General features: G+C 38.5%; 2 protein-coding genes across 7 annotated transcripts; both read left to right on the top strand.

The window, feature by feature from the left end:
* The first annotated feature begins 101 nt into the window (after positions 1-101).
* On the top strand, positions 102-3,679 carry LOC26527586 (probable RNA methyltransferase CG11342). 4 transcript variants are annotated; one of them, XM_044009585.1, is made up of 3 exons: positions 102-1,449; positions 3,005-3,038; positions 3,567-3,679. In XM_044009585.1, the coding sequence occupies exon 1, from the start codon at positions 193-195 to the stop codon at positions 916-918; it is 726 nt and encodes a 241-aa protein (XP_043865520.1). In that variant the 5' UTR covers positions 102-192; the 3' UTR covers positions 919-1,449; positions 3,005-3,038; positions 3,567-3,679. The 4 variants fall into 4 exon arrangements, 2 of the variants coding, with proteins under 2 accessions (XP_043865520.1, XP_043865519.1); XR_001449103.3 differs by lacking the exon at positions 102-1,449 and adding an exon at positions 2,456-2,824; XM_044009584.1 differs by lacking the exon at positions 3,005-3,038.
* Positions 3,680-3,964: 285 nt separating this feature from the next.
* On the top strand, positions 3,965-18,015 carry LOC6581314 (PAN2-PAN3 deadenylation complex subunit PAN3). 3 transcript variants are annotated; one of them, XM_002007013.4, is made up of 13 exons: positions 3,965-4,153; positions 11,774-11,850; positions 12,854-12,988; positions 13,858-14,475; positions 15,172-15,652; positions 15,727-15,843; positions 15,913-16,033; positions 16,091-16,213; positions 16,547-16,676; positions 16,739-16,875; positions 16,947-17,138; positions 17,202-17,364; positions 17,431-18,015. In XM_002007013.4, the coding sequence occupies exons 1-13, from the start codon at positions 4,120-4,122 to the stop codon at positions 17,536-17,538; spliced, it is 2,436 nt and encodes an 811-aa protein (XP_002007049.1). In that variant the 5' UTR covers positions 3,965-4,119; the 3' UTR covers positions 17,539-18,015. The 3 variants fall into 3 exon arrangements, with proteins under 3 accessions (XP_002007049.1, XP_015017254.1, XP_015017255.1); XM_015161769.3 differs by lacking the exon at positions 3,965-4,153 and adding an exon at positions 9,898-10,135; XM_015161768.3 differs by lacking the exon at positions 12,854-12,988.
* The last annotated feature ends 1,578 nt before the right edge of the window (positions 18,016-19,593 follow it).

Raw genomic sequence — 19,593 nt, 5'->3', positions numbered from 1 at the left:
TTAAATATACTAGGTCAGAAGTAAATCGATATTATGGGCACAATAGCCCAGATGTGGCGGCTATTGATAGCAGAAGAGTATCGATATAACAATGTATTCCAATGTATCGATGTATTGGTCATCAAGCAACAGCTGTAACAAGTGGTTATAGCATGAAAGTTTGTTTACTTTCTATTTTCTATTAATATTAAAATGGAACATCGCAAAGACAATCCTGGTGCCGTTCAATATGGAAACTTTATGAATTATTATCAATTCAATTCCGCCAGTGAGCGTGTTAAGTTGTTGCCCGACAAAAATATTTGGCTGCCACCGAAGCAGCAACAAGAAATGGAAGCAAATGAAAATAAACCTTATTTGGTGCTAGATGTTGGCTGCAATTGTGGCGTCTTTACGCAGTTGCTGCAGAGCTTTTTGGAAGAGAAGCTAAAACGGCCAGTCCATGTGCTGGGCGTCGACATAGACGAACGGCTCATCCAGCGCGCTCAGCAGGAAATCACGTGCGATGAGAAAATAAGCTACTTTTGCGGCGATGTAATGAATGCGGGGAGTTTTGATGAAATCATTGCAAACTACCTCCAGCAACAGCAGCGCACAAAATTCGATGCTATTTGTTGCTACTCAATAACCATGTGGATTCATCTAAATCATGACGACAGCGGCTTACAGTTCTTTTTGAGTAAATTGTCGAACCTGGCAGAGATGTTCGTCGTGGAACCACAGCCATGGAAATGTTATCAGACAGCCGAACGGCGCTTGAAGAAGGCAGGCGAAGTGTTTCCCTTGTTTTTGAAACTTGAATGGCGCTCCAACGTGGAGCAGCAGATTCAGAAGTATATGGAAAACGAGCTGGGAAGGCATAAAATATTTGAATCCACACCTACCAAATGGCAACGAAAGATTTGCTTCTATCGATGAAGCTGAATGGATGATCTCTTGGATTACATGGAAAAGTGGCGCTACTCTTAGCAGTCACAATAACATTGATGTAATGTAATTCTCAGCGCTCTGGACTGTTAATTATTGGAAACTCGCCACAGCTGGAAAAGAATGGAGCTCGCAGCAGTGATAACAATCTGTCAAATGTTTTGGTTGATAACTGTAATAAAATTCGAATGTTAAGTCGACATTGAAAACATAAAACAAACTATGAATAGCTTCAATAAACAAAATTAATATAAATAAATATATCCATAAATAAATATTACAGACATAGCTTACTCCAGTGCTATTAGGAATTTATATGCCAATGGCAAAGAGATGAACCGCTTCCTATTTAAATATTTGCCTAACAGAACTATGTTAAAACAAATCGATGACTATCGCATGTACTCACCGCTCAATTGGCGCACCGAGTATTTATCGAAAGTATTGCATATTGTCCGACCGCCACAATCTGTAGTGTAGACAACAACAAATGTGTAAGCGGTTGTCCAGGAACTGCAAAAAGTGAGTTAAAAGAAAAGTAATAATAAAGTTCAATAGGCACAACACTAACCAGTGTAACGAATTGCGTCTTAACATTTTGAGTGCGCAAAAATAACAACGAAAATTGCAAAAACAAAAAAGAAAACAGCAACGTGTAAAAAAAAGCGTGCGGCCAAATGAAACTTGTTCTGCTTGTTTGTGTTCTATTCGCATGGTTACTTCAACTAATTAGTCAAGCCTCAAAATGCTAAATGGTCTCACATACATATACATATATTTGTATTTATGTGTGTTTTTGTCTATGTTTGAATCCTGATGTTATTCCAGTGAAACCCAAATGTGCATGTGTATGTGTGTTGAAGTTAATGGCCATAACCTTTGGCCTTTTGTCACTTGTTGACAAAATTAATTTTAGCTGCTTCCAGTTCCAGACGAAACACAGCAGCAAACATTAGCTTTAAACAGGGCTCAAACGCGCTCCCACTCTTCCAGCCCCCTTTGCACCCACACGCGTTTACTTTCAAGTTATTGTTGCCAGCTGTTTCAGCATCCACAACAATGGCTCTGTCTGTGGATGGCATGTTGCACACACGTCTGTGTGGATGCTGACCTGTTGTAATTTGTTGTTGCTGCTGCTGCTGCTGCTGCTGCTCGTGTATGTATGTGTTGCTGGCCAGCTGTTGAGTCTGCTTGGATCCTGTTTAACTCCACAAAAATAATAGACAGATATATGAATGTACGTGCGCACGACAGCATGTGTGTGTGTGTTGGTGTTATAAAACGGCATTTGCTTTGGCTTCGCTTTGCTGCGTACTTACATACATATATAAGCAAACATACATCATATGTATCTATATACATGTATATCCTGCAGAATGTCTACCCTGTCACACAGTGGCGTTAAATCATATGACAATTTCCGCAATCGAATAAACAAAATAATTAACAATAAGAACAGCTCTGATAATTATTTGTATAAATAATTACATATGTATATGTGTTATAATAACTTTTATACGTCAATTATCTATGCATTGCCCACAGTGTGTGCTTCATTGCATACAAAACACAGCTGTAATTGTTGTTGTTTTTATTTGCGCTTACCAATCCTTTACCCTGCTCAGAACACACGCACACACAGACACGGAGTCTCAATCATGCATACACACATATCTGCGCATTTACATTCAGCACGTACACACACGCTCTAACACCAATACATATGGCGAGGGTTCGTTGTGGACTCCATTTGGCTTCGCTTGGGCACTTGAATTGCCGTCACCTTCTTCATCGTCGTCGTCGTCGTCTGTCTTTCCAGTACCTTCGTGCAGCGCAATACGCGCGGTGTGTGTTTTGAGTCGCGCAGAGTTTCTTATTTGCCGCCCGCTCGTTAATTGTTAGTAATCCAAGCAAAAGAAAACAAAAAGAAATATACAATTAAAATTGAAAATCTCCATGCATATATAAATAAACATAATCAATCGCACACATACAATTCAAATTAATAAAATTCCAACAACAGCGAGCGTTGTTAAAATCTTTTCTTCTACTCCTACTCATGCTCTTCTCTTTACAGTTTTTGCAATATGTTGGCGCAGGTTCAGCGAAAAGTATGCGAAATGCAAAAATGTTATAAATATAAAATGCTATAAATATGTGAAACTCCAAAATAAAAGAAAATCAAATGAGTGCGTGTGTGTTTGTGCCTCTGTGTGTGTATGTAATCAGAGTGGGAAAAAGTAAAAAGCAAATATGCGCGCATTTTGTGTCTGTATATGGTTGAGCGTCACGCACACAAATGAAATAAAATCCAAACAGAGCAAAGCCAAAACTCTGCCTAACTTCCCTCGCCTCACCGCAACGCAACGTCCCCTGCCTCTTCTTCTGTGATGGCTCTGTTGCTTTTTGGATTTTATTTGACGCTTCTTCGTATACACCCCCCACGGATTTTCGTTTTTTTTTCTGGTCTTTTTTGTTTTTTGCAATATCAAACAAATACAAAAATAAATCAAATACAACGAACGAGGATTCTGTTTAGTTTACCGTTGCGTGGCGCCTGTCGCGCAGCAGTAGAAATAGGCTACAATAAAACTTCACATTTATCAACGTTTTGTTTCTTTTTTTCTCAATTATTGCAGCCCGTGCTCGGCCACAGTTCAACGTTTGTGTCACCTGCGAAATAAAACATGCATTTTAATCACTGCAAGCAAACTAATTAAAAGCTAAACAACCAATCTTAAATATATTTAACGAAAATAAGACACAATGTGAGCATGTATTATGTGAAACTTAGGAGTTAAGCGCGAATTGTCTGTATTATTTAAATTTATGTTCGATAAGTTTGCATAAAAATAAAAAATAAAAAAAAAATAAAAACCTTAAAAATATTTAATAATAAAAACTTGTAAAAAAAAAAAAATAAAATAAAAAAAAAGTAAAAATAAAAACAAAAAGAAACGTCAAGAAAATAAATAAACGTAAAAAAGAAAAGAAAAACAAAAAAAAAGCAAAACGAAAACAAAACAAGAACAAAGATCAAAACTACAGCAACAACAACAGGACCAAACAGAAGAGTGTTCAAAAACAAACAAGAGAGAGTGAGCGAGAGAGCAACGTGGTGAGCGCAGCGCGCAGTACGCTTTCTTGTTGTTGCTGCTGTCTGGCGAAGGCGAAGGGTGCAAAAAGGAGAAAATGTCAACGTTCTTGAACAATTTCTTTCCGGCAGGTAAGTGGCAATGCAATGCAAAGCAAAGCAAAACAAAACAAAAACCCAAACACAGCAAACGCTCACAAATACAAAAAGCCACAGCTTGAACTTATTTGTATGTATGTATGTACAGCTAGAGCTGTGCATGTGTGTGTATGTGTGCGTTTGCAATTGAAAGTCAGCTTTGGCATATTTTATATACAAATTGGTTTTCGCTGTTTGTTGCCTATTCCTATGTTTCGCCTTTAATTTCGCCGCGCTCGCTCCTTGCACTGGAAATTAAATTACTTCCAAGTCGCAGCTCATGATTATTGGCAATTACATGCAGCCGTGACCATGGAAGGGATCATGGAAGGCGCGCGAGCAAGATAGCGCTATGTAAACTGTCTGTGTGTGTGTGAGTGAGCGTAGCAATGCATTAGCAACGCTTAACCATAATGCCCATCAGCAACTTCTCTGTAATCAATCTACCCCAAGCACTGTAATTGCAAGCGAGGGAAAGAGAGTGAAAGAAAGAGAGATAGCTAATGGATTTGTTGTCTGTTTTATCTTCTTCTTTTCTTGGAAACGATCAAACGAGCGAGTATTCTACCCTGCAACTGAGTTGAGAGTTGTTTCTAGTTGAGAACAAGTTCCACTTGTCCTTTGAGGATGGCTTGATCCTGGCGCACAAACAGGCAAGACCTGTGCTAGAAAAAACCACTTCCTTTTCCCTTTGCCAAACAAAATATACGAGAAAAAAAAATAAAATAAAACCAGTTCCAGGTTTCGCTGCAACGGCAGCTGACGGAAATACAAAGACTTGAAGTGTTGCGACTTCTGGTTCGGTTCTCTCTCGGTAGGTGCATTGGGTTACCTGTTGAGGTTGCCTTTGTTATTTCGCATACCCTGTAGCTTCTGTAGATGGAGTTTATTCGCTGTGTGCTGATATATGTAACATAGGATGTTGATATGAAGTCATATATGTTAATTTAATCAAAGATATTATTCAGACCTTAATGAATATCCGTTAGATTTGTTTGTATATTCTAAGAGCAAAACTGTCCTCGTCGCACCTCTCCAAGAGTTTTCACTATAAGAGTTCTAGCATGCAGGGTATCTCTTGGTTTATCACGAGTATTATTTGATTTTTTCGGATCGTTTAGTATCGAATGCAATTTGAAACTGGTTTCTTGACTTCCACTTGGCTGCTGTTTGCCTGTTCTTTGAGTTTGGAAGCGTTTTTAGCCAAGTTCTCTGCTTTCTGCTATCCTTTGTCAAACGAGGCATGAATGTCATTGGCCAAGAATTTGATCATTCCAAGAATTTGATCATATTTATGCCCCCTTTTTCTCTCCCTCTCTTACATAATTATAAATTTACATATAACTTTTTCCTTAACATTAACTTCCTCACATAAAAAGAAATTCCCTCAAGTGAAAATTTAATATGCATAAATTCCCTCAAATAAACGTATATTTCTCACAAATACATAAATTTCCCCCAAACGAAAATACCATTTGCTTTCACATCAAACCTCACGTGGGCTAATACGAATTTTCTCTAGGCCTTAAATTCAATTTTAGTCTTATAATATTTCCCCGTTAAAATAAACCGAAAAATTCGCGAATAAACATTTCTTTCACAAAATAAACAAAGTATAGGCAAAAACAGAGATATCTCTGGAAAATCTCCTTATATGCAACAATTTCCCTATGCACAAGCTCTTGTCTATCTTCTTTCGCATACACACTCTTGTTAATTGTTTATTGTTTGCAATTTGTTTGTTGCTCTGCTCATTGTTTGTTTGTTATTGTTTAGCGAATTCTTAAAATGCTGCTGCAAAGTATGCAACACATTCCTGGGCGCATTTTCCATTTGCACGCGCTTTGCATAATATTTCGCAGTGGCTGTGGCAGTGGCAGCTGCTATCGAGAGAGTGACACCATAGCAACCCTTTCTCTCTCCCTCCCACTGCTCGGCGTGATACCCTAACCCCATTTCGCTGGCTATTTAAATTCGCATTCACTTTCGCTTGGCAAAGTGTCTGCCCTTGAGGCACGCGTTACTCATACGTCGCGTCGTCCACTGTGAAAAGTTTATGGCTCTGTGTGTGTGTGTGTTTGCTGGTATGTAGCGCCTGGTAGTTTTATTGCCATTAGCTGGCCTCATTATCTATGTATTGCCCGCCGGCAAAGGGGTTTCCCTTGCTTAGATATTTTTCCTAATGTTTTGTGACTTTGGCAACAGCCGAAAATCTCATTCCGCATCTGATTAACATAACAATGAACCTAATTAAAATTTCCCATAACTAAAACTTGTTATTGCTGCACAAATAAATAATTTGTATTGTTTAAAATTGCTAAATTATAAAATATTGATAAATAATTTAATTATGAGCAAATACTCCTTAGTATAAAATGATATGCAGCTATCATTGCATAACAAGTACAAATAATTGATAGCTTAACAAAAGATTAAAAAGTAATTTGTTCATTTAAAACCACCAACTATAATTAAACTTGAACTAGAGCACTTGAACTGGTTCACGCTGTTCGCATCTCAAAGATGAATGTGCGGCTACAGTTTGACATGCCCACACTGCAGCGCCGCTGTGGCTACTCAAACTGTATTATCAGACGCCTTGGCGCATTTTGCTTTTGTGTGTGTTTTTATTTTTGTTTTGTGTGTTTGCTTTTGCGCTTGGTTTCGTGTGTGTGTGTGTGTGCTGTGTGCTTCGTCTTCATTGTTGCTGCTTACCTTTTGAGTTAGTCACTCTTGGGCATCGAACGTTACCACACGGCGAACGCGGCGAACGAGAGCCTCAACACAAGCGTGAGTGTTACTGTGTGTGTGAGAGTGTTTGTTTGTATTTGTGTTATTATTTTGTTGGTGCAAAAGTAAAGTGAGCGTGTTTTTTGTTTTGCTGCTTACGACACTTTGAACTGTAAACACTCTGCGCGCGTGCGAGCGAGATAGTGTGTGTAACAGCAGCTGTAGAGAGAGCTGTAGAATAATCATCATCTATGTTATCTGACTGGCAGTCTGCTCACATCTCTTTTCACATTATGCGTAATTCGCCGCAGATCTGTCAATCGCAGCGAATACATCAATCACATTGAGCGGACGCAGACCATAGCTGTCCTCGCTCTTGTTGGGGTCGTTGTTGTTGTTATTTCTGTTTTATGCCAACGCAGCGGAAGAAGAAGCTCTCAGAACAGAACGATTCAGCAAGTGAGCAAAAGAAAAAGAGAGAGAGAGAGCGAGAGCGAGATAGGGCGATAGCATATTGACAACGTTGCTTTTGCTGTTGCTTTCCACTGTCTTTGCTTCTGTCTTCTATCTGTGGCTGTGTGTGCGAGTGTGAGTGTGTTCTTGCAGGCATATCATTTTGTGCTTCCGTTCTTATTGCCTTTCCCTTCTACATTACCTATACGAACGTTACTCCACATTGGCTGCTTTTTTTTCGCCGCTTTCTTTGTCACCCGCGCCGCTTGGCCGCGTTTCGCAATACAAATGTTGCTGCCTTCAAAAAAAAAAAAAAAAAATTCATCGAGTAGGCTTAGTTTTCATATTCAATGAGTTCGCAATTGTTGTTGTTACTGGCTAAGCTTGAGGCGCCCGCTTATTAACCCATTGGCGCCCCATGTGATATTTGCACAGCTGTTCGTGGCGGACTGAGCTGTCTGTGGACGGCGAATTGGGTCAAACTGTTGCTGCGCTGCCAGTAGCGAGCAACAGAAACAGCAACAATAACAACAACAACAATCAACCAACCAAACTTGTCTTGGTCACGTTGGCGGCTTACGACAGAGCCACAGCGCAACCCGAGCCCCTCTTTTCATCCGTGTCTCTTTCTCTTCCTCTGCCTCGCTCTCTCTCTCTCTCTTACTCTCTCGCTCTCTCTGTGTAACGCTGTCAATATGAAGCACGGTGCGAGATCGCACCATAATCATAAAATGAAAACCGTTTCGTGACCGTGTTTTGTTTTTGTTGTTGGTTGTTTGTTTGCTGGGCTGAGCTAAGAACAAAAGAAATGCGAATTGCGAAACTTCAACCTGATTTTTTTTGGCAAGTTCTGTGAAAGCATGCTAAAGCAAAGCCGACGAGGAAATTTAAATATTTATAAGCAATACTTTAGGTAATATTATGAGATTTTTAATATTTGATAGCCCGAATTAGTATGAAATGCCTTTTTAATCAACAAATTATATGTTGCCATCAAAATTGTATTGATTTCAACAACACAACATACTTAACTTTTGATAATGTTATTTGTTTTCTCTTCGGGAGCTTAACCCTTATATATTTTTTTTAAATTTAAGATTCCCAAATTAAAACATTCATCAAGTTTCCAATTCCAATTTGTTTCACTCAACCAACGTGTGGGCCGTTGAACAAGGTATGACTGTATTTGATTTAACTGTAAGAAGCCCTGTGGCAGTACGATAAATATTTATTTTGACACTTAAAAAAAAAGTAACCTAAAAGTCATAGAAATTCAAACAGCTAACACTTAAAACTTTCAGCAGAAGCTTTTTGTAGGCCTAAAAGGTTTACAGCAGCACGTGGACCTTACTCCTTCACCCTCTCTATGATCTCTCTATCTTTCTCTAGTACATCATGCTTAAGATCTTTATAACGGGCAGGAGGAGCTCAGTTGAATTATTGATAAATTGATCAAGTGCGAATAGTTGTGATTGAAGTGCTGACTGATAATAGACTGATAAGAAGCTGGCGGTCATTCTCTAAGGCTGAATACGAATAAGTATATGGCTACACGTGCTCGTATATAAGAGCCAAGAATTGATAATGTGCGATGCAGTTATATATGCCCACAGTCCACACATAAGCACACGAATAAAAACACACACATGAAATAGTATTAAATAATAATATGCAAGTAAACAACGGGTGGGCAGGGCGCTTCTACGTCTAGCACATGATCGTGAAAATGCGAAGGGTCAATGCATTTGCTTATTACGTGCTTGTCAAACTGTATTGTGGGCACACAAATGTAAACAAAAATGTTAAGTACAAGAGAGAGAGAGGAAAAAAAGAGAGATCGCGCTCTAGAAGTGTTCTTACAGCTGTGCCAGCAAGCGGCGCATCTGCCTTTACACACACACATCCATACTAACACATGCACGCCCACTTGCGTCTCTGTTGGCTATTGCACAGTTTGAGAGCGACAGCTTACTCATTTACTGCTGCTGGTGCCTGCTCTCGCTCTCTGTCTCTCCCATCAGTGCTTACGCTCTATTCTTTCGTATTTACGCACTCCACCGCCGCCTGCGCGCTCTTCTGGTCAGTTGAGTTTGCGCCGTGTTTCCGATCGGTTCGTTGCTGCGCTTACGAGTGTGCTTGCTTTGCATACCGTTACATATATTGGTGCAGCGTAATACATAACGGTAAATGCTGCCGCATCTATACAAACGAACAGATATATGTACATATGAATAGACATACAACGTGACATAACGACACAATATTGTGATTGCTTGGCTACCTCACTCCCCCTCCTTTTTTCTCTCGCTCACTACTTCCTCTTCTCTTCGGTCACCTGAATGAAGTGTGTGTAAAAGTTTTTTAACGTGTGCGTGCGGTTAAGTGTGTGTGTGTGTGTGTGCCGTTTTCATGAACGCGTTCGTGATCTTTGAAGCAAAACACAGCTGTCTGTTTCGCCGCAAAAGCAAAAGCAGCAGCACCGACAGCAACAACGGCAGCAGCGCCAGCACCAGCACCACAACAACTACAACAACACCATTTATTTTGCTGTTTTTGCCGACGTCATGCCAACAATCTGCCAGTAGCAGTCAATTTATGTAAAGTGAAAACGTTCACAGACACACACCGATACGCGTGCATATAGACAATCGCACAAACACAGATACACACGTATAAATACACATACAAACAGACATTTGTGCGCGCAGTACTTACAGTTGGCGAGGCATTACATGTACTCGCAACTGAACTTAACTTGTTCTCACCGGTTTTACATGCACTGGCCATGCTCAAGTAAGTTCAGTTCAATTGCTCTCTAATTGTAAGCAACATATGTTTGCTGCTCTCAAACTGCATTAGTTTTGTTCTTGATTATTTGAGTGTTTTGCGTGTGCTAAAATGTTAAATGAATTAAGTAAATAAAAAGCACAAGTGATGCCAACACAGCTAAATACACAGAAACGAAAAAAAAAAATTAATTTTATTATATTTGTTTTTGTTTTTGCTTTATTTTTTCCTTTTTTATTTTATTTTGCTTTAATACTTGCACGAATATTTTCAAGGCCAATATCACTTGTTGAACCATTTATAAACATATAAAAATAGGTAGGGTATATGTGTTTATTGACTCAATATGTGCGCAATGAACTAGTTCCTTGAGTTTGTTTAACGTTTGTTATGTATTGGCATTGGAAACGAACAGATTAGCCTTTTTGATAAGCCTTATCAGAAAGTACTGTCAGCTAATTTATTTCTATTTACATATAAATACAAAGGTGTGTATATATAAACCTATTATCTCAGTAATAGACAGGCATATAAATATGGACTATATATCGGACTTTTAATTGTATCAAGCATAGACACACACTGCACATACAGGGTAGCTGCAAGTAATGAACTTTCGGTGAATTCATTCTTACTTTTGGGTTTTTTTATATATATATGTATATATTTTATTTGCTGTGCTGCCAAAAGGCATTGGCCCATATCAGACCACACCTGCCGCCTGCCACCTTGCCGCGCATGCAAACATGTATATCAACTTTTTTTTTTTTTTTAATTTCATTTACCTTTTGAGCAAAATTTCATTGCATGAAGTGCACCCAAATAGCATCCACATTTGAACAGTTGCAAATTGTGCCGAATCTTCTATATGTGTATCGCTGTCTCTGTCTCTCTTGTTCCACAAGTGCATTGCAAATAGAATCCACGTTTACATAGTTCGATTTTAGTTGCTGCCGCAACTTTCAATTCAGCAATGAAATCGCAATGCCATCCACTTTAACAGTTTGACAGGCCCTTAAGAACATTTGCTTAAAACAACATACCAATTAGTCATGAAGGCGGCATTTCCTAAAATGTGTATGTAAATATATGTATCTGACCGACCTTATGTGTGTGTGTGCTGTGTCGAAAATTGTGAATCTCTTGTGTTGCCTTTTGCTTTTCATCGCACCACCTTTTAAAACGGAGACGCAAATTTCACAGTTTGTTCTTTGTCATTAACATTTTTTGCGTGCTTTTTGTTTTTGTTGATATTCGCCGCGAGCGAATTGCGTCTTTGCTTTTATTTACACACTCTAAAAAGGCAGACAAACAACAACAAGCTGGCGCTCGCTGCTGCTTTTTGTATTTGCTCCAAAAACAAGCGCGCGCGCGCGTTATCGGTTTTATCGATAGCGTCAACGACGACGACGACGACAGCGACGAAAACACAAAACAAAACAAAAATATCAACAGAACGCTAAAGAAAAGTAAAAATATTTGTGTGCGCGCTCTTTTGCTCTTTCTCTCTCTCTCTCTCTCTCTCTCTCTCTCACACACATACACATAGAGTAGGCAGCAATCATGTTCATGTTTATTTGATTGATTTCTAATCATTTATATTTTACTCACGCTGTCTCTTTCGCTCTTGCTATCTCTTTGCAGATACGGCTGCTATGGATCCAATTTTCTTTTCGCCTTCAAATGGTATACCCTCTGAAAGTAAATTAGCCACATATATGGTAAGCATTGTTTGTTATTATTATCGTTATTATTGATATTATTATTATTATTATTAGCTGTTATAATGCGTGCACAGTTTGTGACGCATTTCAGTTAGACAGTTTGAGAGGCTTGTGGATTTAATTGACATGCAAAAGCTTTAAAGCCAAGTAGGCGGCTTTAACGAATGACCCTGCCTAACACACACATGCATACGTATATGTATGTATGTATGTATGAATGTCTATATATGTACATATATGTGTATATACAACAGCTGTTGATTTAACAGCTGAAGTTTGTTTTGCTCAGCGAACAAATTGTCTGTGTGTGTTATTATTTTTTAATTATACTTTTATATATTTGTTTTCACTCAATTTGCTTGAAACGATTTCATTTGTTCAATCCATAATTCCATATTGTACATAAATATATTTATTTCTGTATACTTGACCGACTTTTTTGTGCAAGATACACATTAATGAGCATTTACTGTAGCTCTGCTTATATACATATGTATATGTATGTATATGTATTTGTATAAATGTATGCATAAATGATATAATTTGTGCATGAATTTTACTTGCTTTGTTGTTCTTTAATTGCCAATTAAATATATTTTAAAATTTATAGAAATGTCAAGTCAAGAGAAGTAATATAAAATATATAGTATAATCAAATATGTATATTTTAATGCAGCTATCTCTATAGAACTGTGACCTAAATATATCTGTCTATAAGAGCTTGGAATTGTTCATTTTATTGAATTTATATGCAATAGCTTATCCCCGAATCGTGAACTAAATCGTTCAGCTAGCTCTGCAGTTCATGAGCGACTTGACTGACTGGTTCAGTAGTTCATTTGAAGAAAATATAAATTCAAATTGCTCCCTTTCTTTTGCTGTTATTCAAACTTTCTCTCTCTCTCTCTCTTTCTCTCTATCCATCTCTGTCTTCTCGCATGATTTCTGTCTATATACAAAAATATATATATATATTTGTGTCTTGCTCTGCCGGCGACAGAATCGACAGAATGTTGCCCAAACGTCGGGCTATGGGCTGAATAACGGTAATGTTAACGTTAACGGTAACGGTAACGGTAATGGGTTCTCACTACTTAACTTGGACGCGTCCCTAGCTGTTAATAAAAAGTCTCAGGTAAAAGCAACAGCAACAAACAACAACAAAAACAACTATTGTCATCTCGTTACCCCCTAGTACCACCCACCGCCCTTAAAAATTCATGTTAGTAGCTAGCCCCAACCCCATCAACAACAACAACAACAACTATTACCCTTTCCTATTTATAGAGTGCGTGTTTAAGTGTTTATTATGATTGTCTCAAATACTCTGTTTGCAATGTAAGTCAAGGGGTATTACTGCTTATAGAAAGTGAAGAGGGGGTGATCAATAGAAATACTTTATAAGAAATGCGCTTATTGTTGATCTCATATGTAAATATCAATACTCTTTATAAATTTGGGAACTCTTTCGAGTCCAATTTGAAACATAGATATTTTTACATAGTTATGTCAATATAGATAGATGGCTGGATAGATGTAAATAGGTATAGGTGGATTAATATGGATATTGAGTATAAGTATTCGAACGTCTTCAGGTAGATGGACAAATAAATTGAGCTATAGATGCATTCACAATACGTGAGACTTTTAACATTTTTTTTAACATTATATTTACAGAATAAAAATATTTCTTAAAAATTTAAATTAAATAATACTAATTAAGAATACTTCAAATAGTCTAGACTCGGCCTATGCCGATCCCTACAGCCTTACAGTCTCTCTGGTATAACAGTCTGTTAACTTCAAATATACTATGTTAACAGTTTCAGACGTACTGTATTAACAGTTAATAGCCAATTACTTAATTGCTGTTAATTCCCTTTGCATTTCCCTACATGGCAAACAGAGTATTGTAGAGTCGGCTATAGACGACTGCAGCCTTTGTGTTTTGTTCCTTACATGCATTCTCTGAGTATTCCTATTAATTTTCTGTCGTTGCTTTAGGTAACACCACAATCGCCCGAATTCATTCCAACGCGCATAAGTTCGTCGCCCAATTTCTATCCGCCGTATCACATGAATAATGGTCTGAATGGTGTCAATGGGTTAACAACAACGACCGCAGCAGCAGCCGCAGCCGCCGCCGCCGCTGCCGCCGCAGTTGCAACTGCAGCAGCGCCCGCCTCCGCCTCCACCACATCGTCCTCGTCGCCATCGACGGCGGCAGCTGCAGTCACCGTCTCTGGCTCGTCAGGCAAGCTGGCGAATGGTGGCAACTCCGCTTCCATTCTCTCGATGCAGAAGACGAATATTGTGGCAACGGTTAACATTACGCAACAGCAACAGCAGCAGCAGCAAAAGCAACAGCAACAACAGCAACCGGCACTGGTTAACGATTCAGTCGTCGGCAGCTCGGCGCCCATAGCGATTATACCGAATCCTGCGGCGGCTCCCTTCGTGAGCAGCATGTCCGCCCAAACGCCGCTCAAAGCCAGAGCCGCAATGATGCGACAGGACTCGCCGACAGCGGCGCTGATCGGCGGCGAGAAGTCACCGCCACACGGCATGACGCCACACGGAGCATCGCCCATACCCACCACATTGCCAGCCAGCGTGCATCAGGTGAGTTGTAGTGTTAGAGATGGGAGTGGAAGCGTGGGTGACATGTCGTGAGTGGATCGATTAGGAGAGGATGACATGGGTATATGATATATGGAAGTAGAGCAGTTCGATGGGCCTGAAGCCTTTTATAAGTATTGATGTAAATATTAAAAAACAGAATCTTAAAGATGGGATCTATTTGACATAATCATTTAGATGATAAAAAATCCTTTTAGATCTGGATTTTGGTTTATAATAATTCAATGATTAGAAGAGCTTGAGCTTAAACATTTTTAATATATATTCGTATATATACTACATGGAAAAAAATTATATTCCCATCGTTCAGTTTTATTTTGTTATTAAATCGATGAGCAATCCAGGCGTAACTCAAGAACTTTAAGAGATAGAGGCAGTAAATATGTTATAAAAATGCTCTAAAATATATTTTATGTACACTAGCGCTCTATTTTTCTCCGATAACACTTTCAACAGGGATATTCCCTATCATTATTAACTTTCGTATATCGAGATTTCATTTGGCTGTGCGAATAGTTCACTCAGGAAATCAAATATCGAATATATATATGAAAGCAATATATTGATATAGTTCACATTTTTGTTTTAGCTTCAAACTTCAAATCAAGCTTTAAGCCTTAACAATTCTAATTTATGTTTGTTTTTTATTTTTTTTTTATTGTGTGTTGACTTTGACAGGAAAACGTGGGGGGCACCATTTACTTTTATCCAACTGCCAATGCACAGAACAGCCAGCCGGTTGTCAACTCGGTTGTGGTAGATGCCGCACATCCCGCACATCCGGCGCATCATGGCGTTGTCAGTGCTGTGGCACCTTTGAGTGCAGTGCCCTCGCAGCTGCTGTATGCGGGACATGTGTATCCGGGTCCGGCATCGAATGTGATTACGATGCAGCCAAAGACGCAGCTGGAGTCGGCCTTCTTCATGCCGGACGAGATGCGCAGCGATATTCTGGGCCGCAATGAGATCTCCAATTTGATTATGGATGCGGCTGAGGCGGCGCAGCATGCGTTGCCACTCGAGGTGGATAACTATCATGCCCTCTACCCACTGGAGCCACCTGCCCAGCCCATGCATACGAAACTAACGCTGCCGGCGAGCACGTACAGGGCGACGCACAATAGCACAGGGCTGAAGTACTGCCTGAGAAGATTACACGGTCTGTTGAACAGCCCCTTGCCAGTCTTGGCTATCATCTCCTATAATAATCTCTCTAATCGCTCTCTACTTTAGGCTTTCGCTTGCAGTCCACAAAATGCATGACGCTCGTGGAGATGTGGAAGAAGCTGCAGCACACGAATGTTGTTCAACTGCGTGAGGTGTTCACGACAAAAGCATTTGGTGATAACTGTAAGCAGAGCGTTTAGCGTGTCTTCACTGTACTGATGTCTCACATCGTCTTTATGTTCCTCTATATAGCCTTAGTATTAGTGTACGACTATTATCCCGGCTCACAGACTTTGCTAGCCAAATACTTTACGCCAGCGCCAGAGACCAACGGCTACACAGATCCATTCCAAGGCGAGGCACGCCCCTTCAGGTGAGTCTGCTATAGCCTGTATACTTATATCGTAACTAATGTTCGTTTATTTTGCAGTCATAAGAGCAACATGCAGCGCACAAATAACGGACCTCTGCTGCCCGAATCGACTATTTGGTCCATCATCATGCAGCTCACCGCAGGCCTGAGAGCCATACATCAAGCGGGACTGGCCTGCAAGTGAGTGAGCGAAGTATAGCTGAGCTAAAAGTGGGGAATAATGAGTTGACTTTGTGGATATTACAGAAAGCCAGGCATCGTAGAACTAAGAAATAAGCAGTAGTCTCATTTGTGTAAGAGTGTAAAGAGTAGAGGAGGTAGAGATTCAAGCTAGGTCTATAAGCAGATGTCTAGTGTACAGCTTTGAATTGTCTTAGATATTGGATTGTGTTTGATTCTGGTAGCAAATGTTCGTTTATAAGATACCATCGATGCATATCTATATATTCTTTAATATATTATCTGAAATTTTATAATTTTCTCATTTACTAATATGAATAATTGATATTTCAGAATACTAGATCCCACAAAGATCATTGTGACAGGGAAACGTGTGCGCTTCAGCTCGTGCTGCATCTCAGATATCACGCAATTCGATCCAAATGCAGCCAACCCCTTAGCATTGGTCAACATGCATCAGCAGGTGAGCGTAATTGACATACATAAAATGTCGCATAGACTCTAATATAATTCCCTAATCCGCAGGACGATCTAACTGCATTGGGTCGCTTAGTATTAGCGTTAGCCTGCCGCTGTTTGCAGTCCGTGCAGCGGGACAATGTGCAGGCGAGCATTGATATGGTAACCAGAAACTACTCCACCGATCTACGTAATTTTATTGTGTATGTAATGCGATCTGTTAATCTGAGGACTTTGGCTAATTGCATTTGTTTTATGTGCTGCTATCAAATAGTTACCTCTTCACCACGAATAACCGCCGCTCAGTAACGGATCTGATGCCCATGATTGGAGCACGTTTTTATACGCAGCTGGATGCGCTGCAAGCACAGGTGGACATGCAGGAGGATGAGTTGGCCAAGGAGATGGAGAACGGGCGACTATATCGCATTTTAGTTAAACTAAATAGCATCAACGAACGACCCGAGTGGGTGACCCTTAATTGCAAAGTTATGTGACTGTTTAACTAACCAATCTCCACTCTATATAGCTTCAACCTGGACTGCACTTGGTCAGAGACTGGTGATAGATATATGCTGAAATTATTCCGTGATTTTCTATTTCATTCCGTCACCGAGGATGGCCGACCCTGGTTAGATCATGCGCACATTGTACAATGCCTCAATAAACTGGACGCGGGCTCCATCGAGCGCGTATGTTAAGCAATTATTTAAGTCTAAACACCTAAACTATATACTCTGTATTTATTTCCGTTATAGGTGCAATTAATGTCACGCGATGAGCAATCGGTTTTAATTGTCTCCTATGCTGAACTCAAGAATTGTCTGGAGAACGCCTTCTCCGAACTGATGAGTGCGGCCAACTGAGCAACAAGCAACCAACCACTACAATAACAGAAGCAACAATAATTATTAAACACGCGCAGCTCACTTAGCCACGCCCACGCCCATGCCCGCCCTCTCCCAAATACCTATACTACCCCTACTCGACCACAAGCAACTACGATTAAAATGGTTTAAGATATATAAGAGAAAACATTCATTATACTAAGACATTTTGGCGCATGCCCTCTAAATAAGTAAATGAAGAATATAAAATTATTAAAACAAAAGAGAAAACAGCAAAAAGCAACTTCAAATAAAAAATCATAATTATAAAAATAATATTAAAAAATCAACTAAATACGCAGATTTATATTGTTAAGTCAAGCAAAAAGATGATGATAAAGATGCAAGAAAAAGAAAAAAAAACAACTGATATCCAATGTTATGTTAGCTCTTAAATACATTTTAGGCATTTAAACTTACAAAACAACAACAAATAAACCAACAACAAACAGAAAAGGAGCAACAACTTTTTGAAAACGAAATCTCTCCAAAAAACAGAAAAAAATAAAAATTATAAAAAACGTAAACAAAAGAAAAACAAAAAAAAAAAAAAACTTGCAAAAATTTGTTAAAATACAAAAAAAAAGCGAAAACAAAAAATACGAAAAATGCAAAAAGTTGATCTATTTTTACAGAGGAAGAGAATGATAGAAAGTATTTATATGTATTGAAAAGTCTAAAAACAAAACAAAAAAGAAAATTTGTAAAAAAAGAAAACCAATTGAAAAAAAAATTAAGGAACCACAACAACAAAAATGTCTAGGCGCCTGCCCCCCAAAAACTAAACTCTACAACAACAACAACACGAACAACCAAATGAAAAAGAAGAATGAAACAAAAAAACAAATTTCTTATTTTTCAACTAATATTTTTATAGCGAAATATTTTTTAAAGAAAAAAAAATGCAATTGCAAATGAAACTATGTATTTGTAAAAAGTCTAAAATTGTATTAAACAATAGATGAAGCAGAAGCTGAGGCAGATAAAGAACGGGAGGCAGCAGAAGCTGATAAAAAAAAAAAAAAAACATGCAAAGTGACGCACAGCGCGACTTGGCAAGTTGCTCAAAAACAAAAACAAATAAAATGAAACAAAATGCAAATGAAACGGAAACGGAAACGTCTAGGCCACACACAGCGTGATATGTATATACATATATATATATACTCCTCTTTTTTTACATGTACAACTCTTGATATGGTCTTCGGTCTTTCAGAATGCAATATTTATAATGGTTTATATATCATTTAACACACATACACACACACACACACACACACATGTATACACCTTAACTCACGCTCCAAACTTTGCAAGTACAACAAAAGAAAAACTTACTTAAAAGTCTGTCTATATATATACCATATATTTTAAAAGCTAAACCCAACTGGCGCCCGGGTTCATATCACGTAAATTATTTAAATCCAAAACAAAATGGCTTCACTCAACAAACTAAATGAAACATCAACAAGAAACCACCAGCAAAAACGTCAAAGAAGTTTTGTAAAATATGCCTAGGACTTATGTTTGAAAAAAAAAGAAAAGAAAAATCCATTAACAATTATTATCTGAGATTTGGGCTAAATGCTCGGCTTATGCTCCCCTATATATGCATAGATCTGTTCCCGTTAATTTTGTTGTTGGAACCTTTTATAAACCACCAAGTCACATTGTTTTAGACTTTCCTTCTTTTTCTTTCGCACTCGTTTTCTAGCTTTCCATTTTATTGTCCTCTTTTTCTGTTTGTTTCTGGCATAAAAAAAATGCATACTCGTACTTTTTCTTTATTAAGTTATTGTGTACTTCAAAGTAAGACTAATTAATTAGTTTTAAAATTTTATGATTAAAGAGAAAAAAAAAAAGAAAAACGAGAAAAAACCCCACAAAAACACAAAAATGTAAAAGAAAATCTTTTTGAGAAAAACCAATAAAAAAAATAATAAAATGTTTAAACAAAGATTGTCGATTTGTTCTAATAGTTGGGAATTAAAAGCTATACTAATTTTTTTTTTAAATGCTAGAACTCTTGCCCGC

The sequence above is a fragment of the Drosophila mojavensis genome, unplaced genomic scaffold (genome assembly GCF_018153725.1).
Source record: "Drosophila mojavensis isolate 15081-1352.22 unplaced genomic scaffold, ASM1815372v1 contig_74, whole genome shotgun sequence".
Taxonomy (NCBI): Eukaryota; Metazoa; Arthropoda; class Insecta; order Diptera; family Drosophilidae; genus Drosophila; species Drosophila mojavensis.
Note: the sequence above shows the minus strand (reverse complement) of the source record. Positions and strands in the feature narration are given on the sequence as shown.

What these genes read in the sequence shown, in the direction of transcription:
- LOC6581314 (XM_015161769.3), top strand. Translation starts at nt 10,075, where the DNA reads ATGTACTCGCAACTGAACTTAACTTGTTCTCACCGGTTTTACATGCAC. An exon ending in GTAAATTAGCCACATATATG is followed by an intron (nt 11,851 to 12,853) that starts GTAAGCATTGTT and finishes TGCCGGCGACAG; the next exon opens with AATCGACAGAATGTTGCCCA. An exon ending in ACGCGGGCTCCATCGAGCGC is followed by an intron (nt 17,365 to 17,430) that starts GTATGTTAAGCA and finishes TTTCCGTTATAG; the next exon opens with GTGCAATTAATGTCACGCGA.
- LOC26527586 (XM_044009584.1), top strand. Translation starts at nt 193, where the DNA reads ATGGAACATCGCAAAGACAATCCTGGTGCCGTTCAATATGGAAACTTT.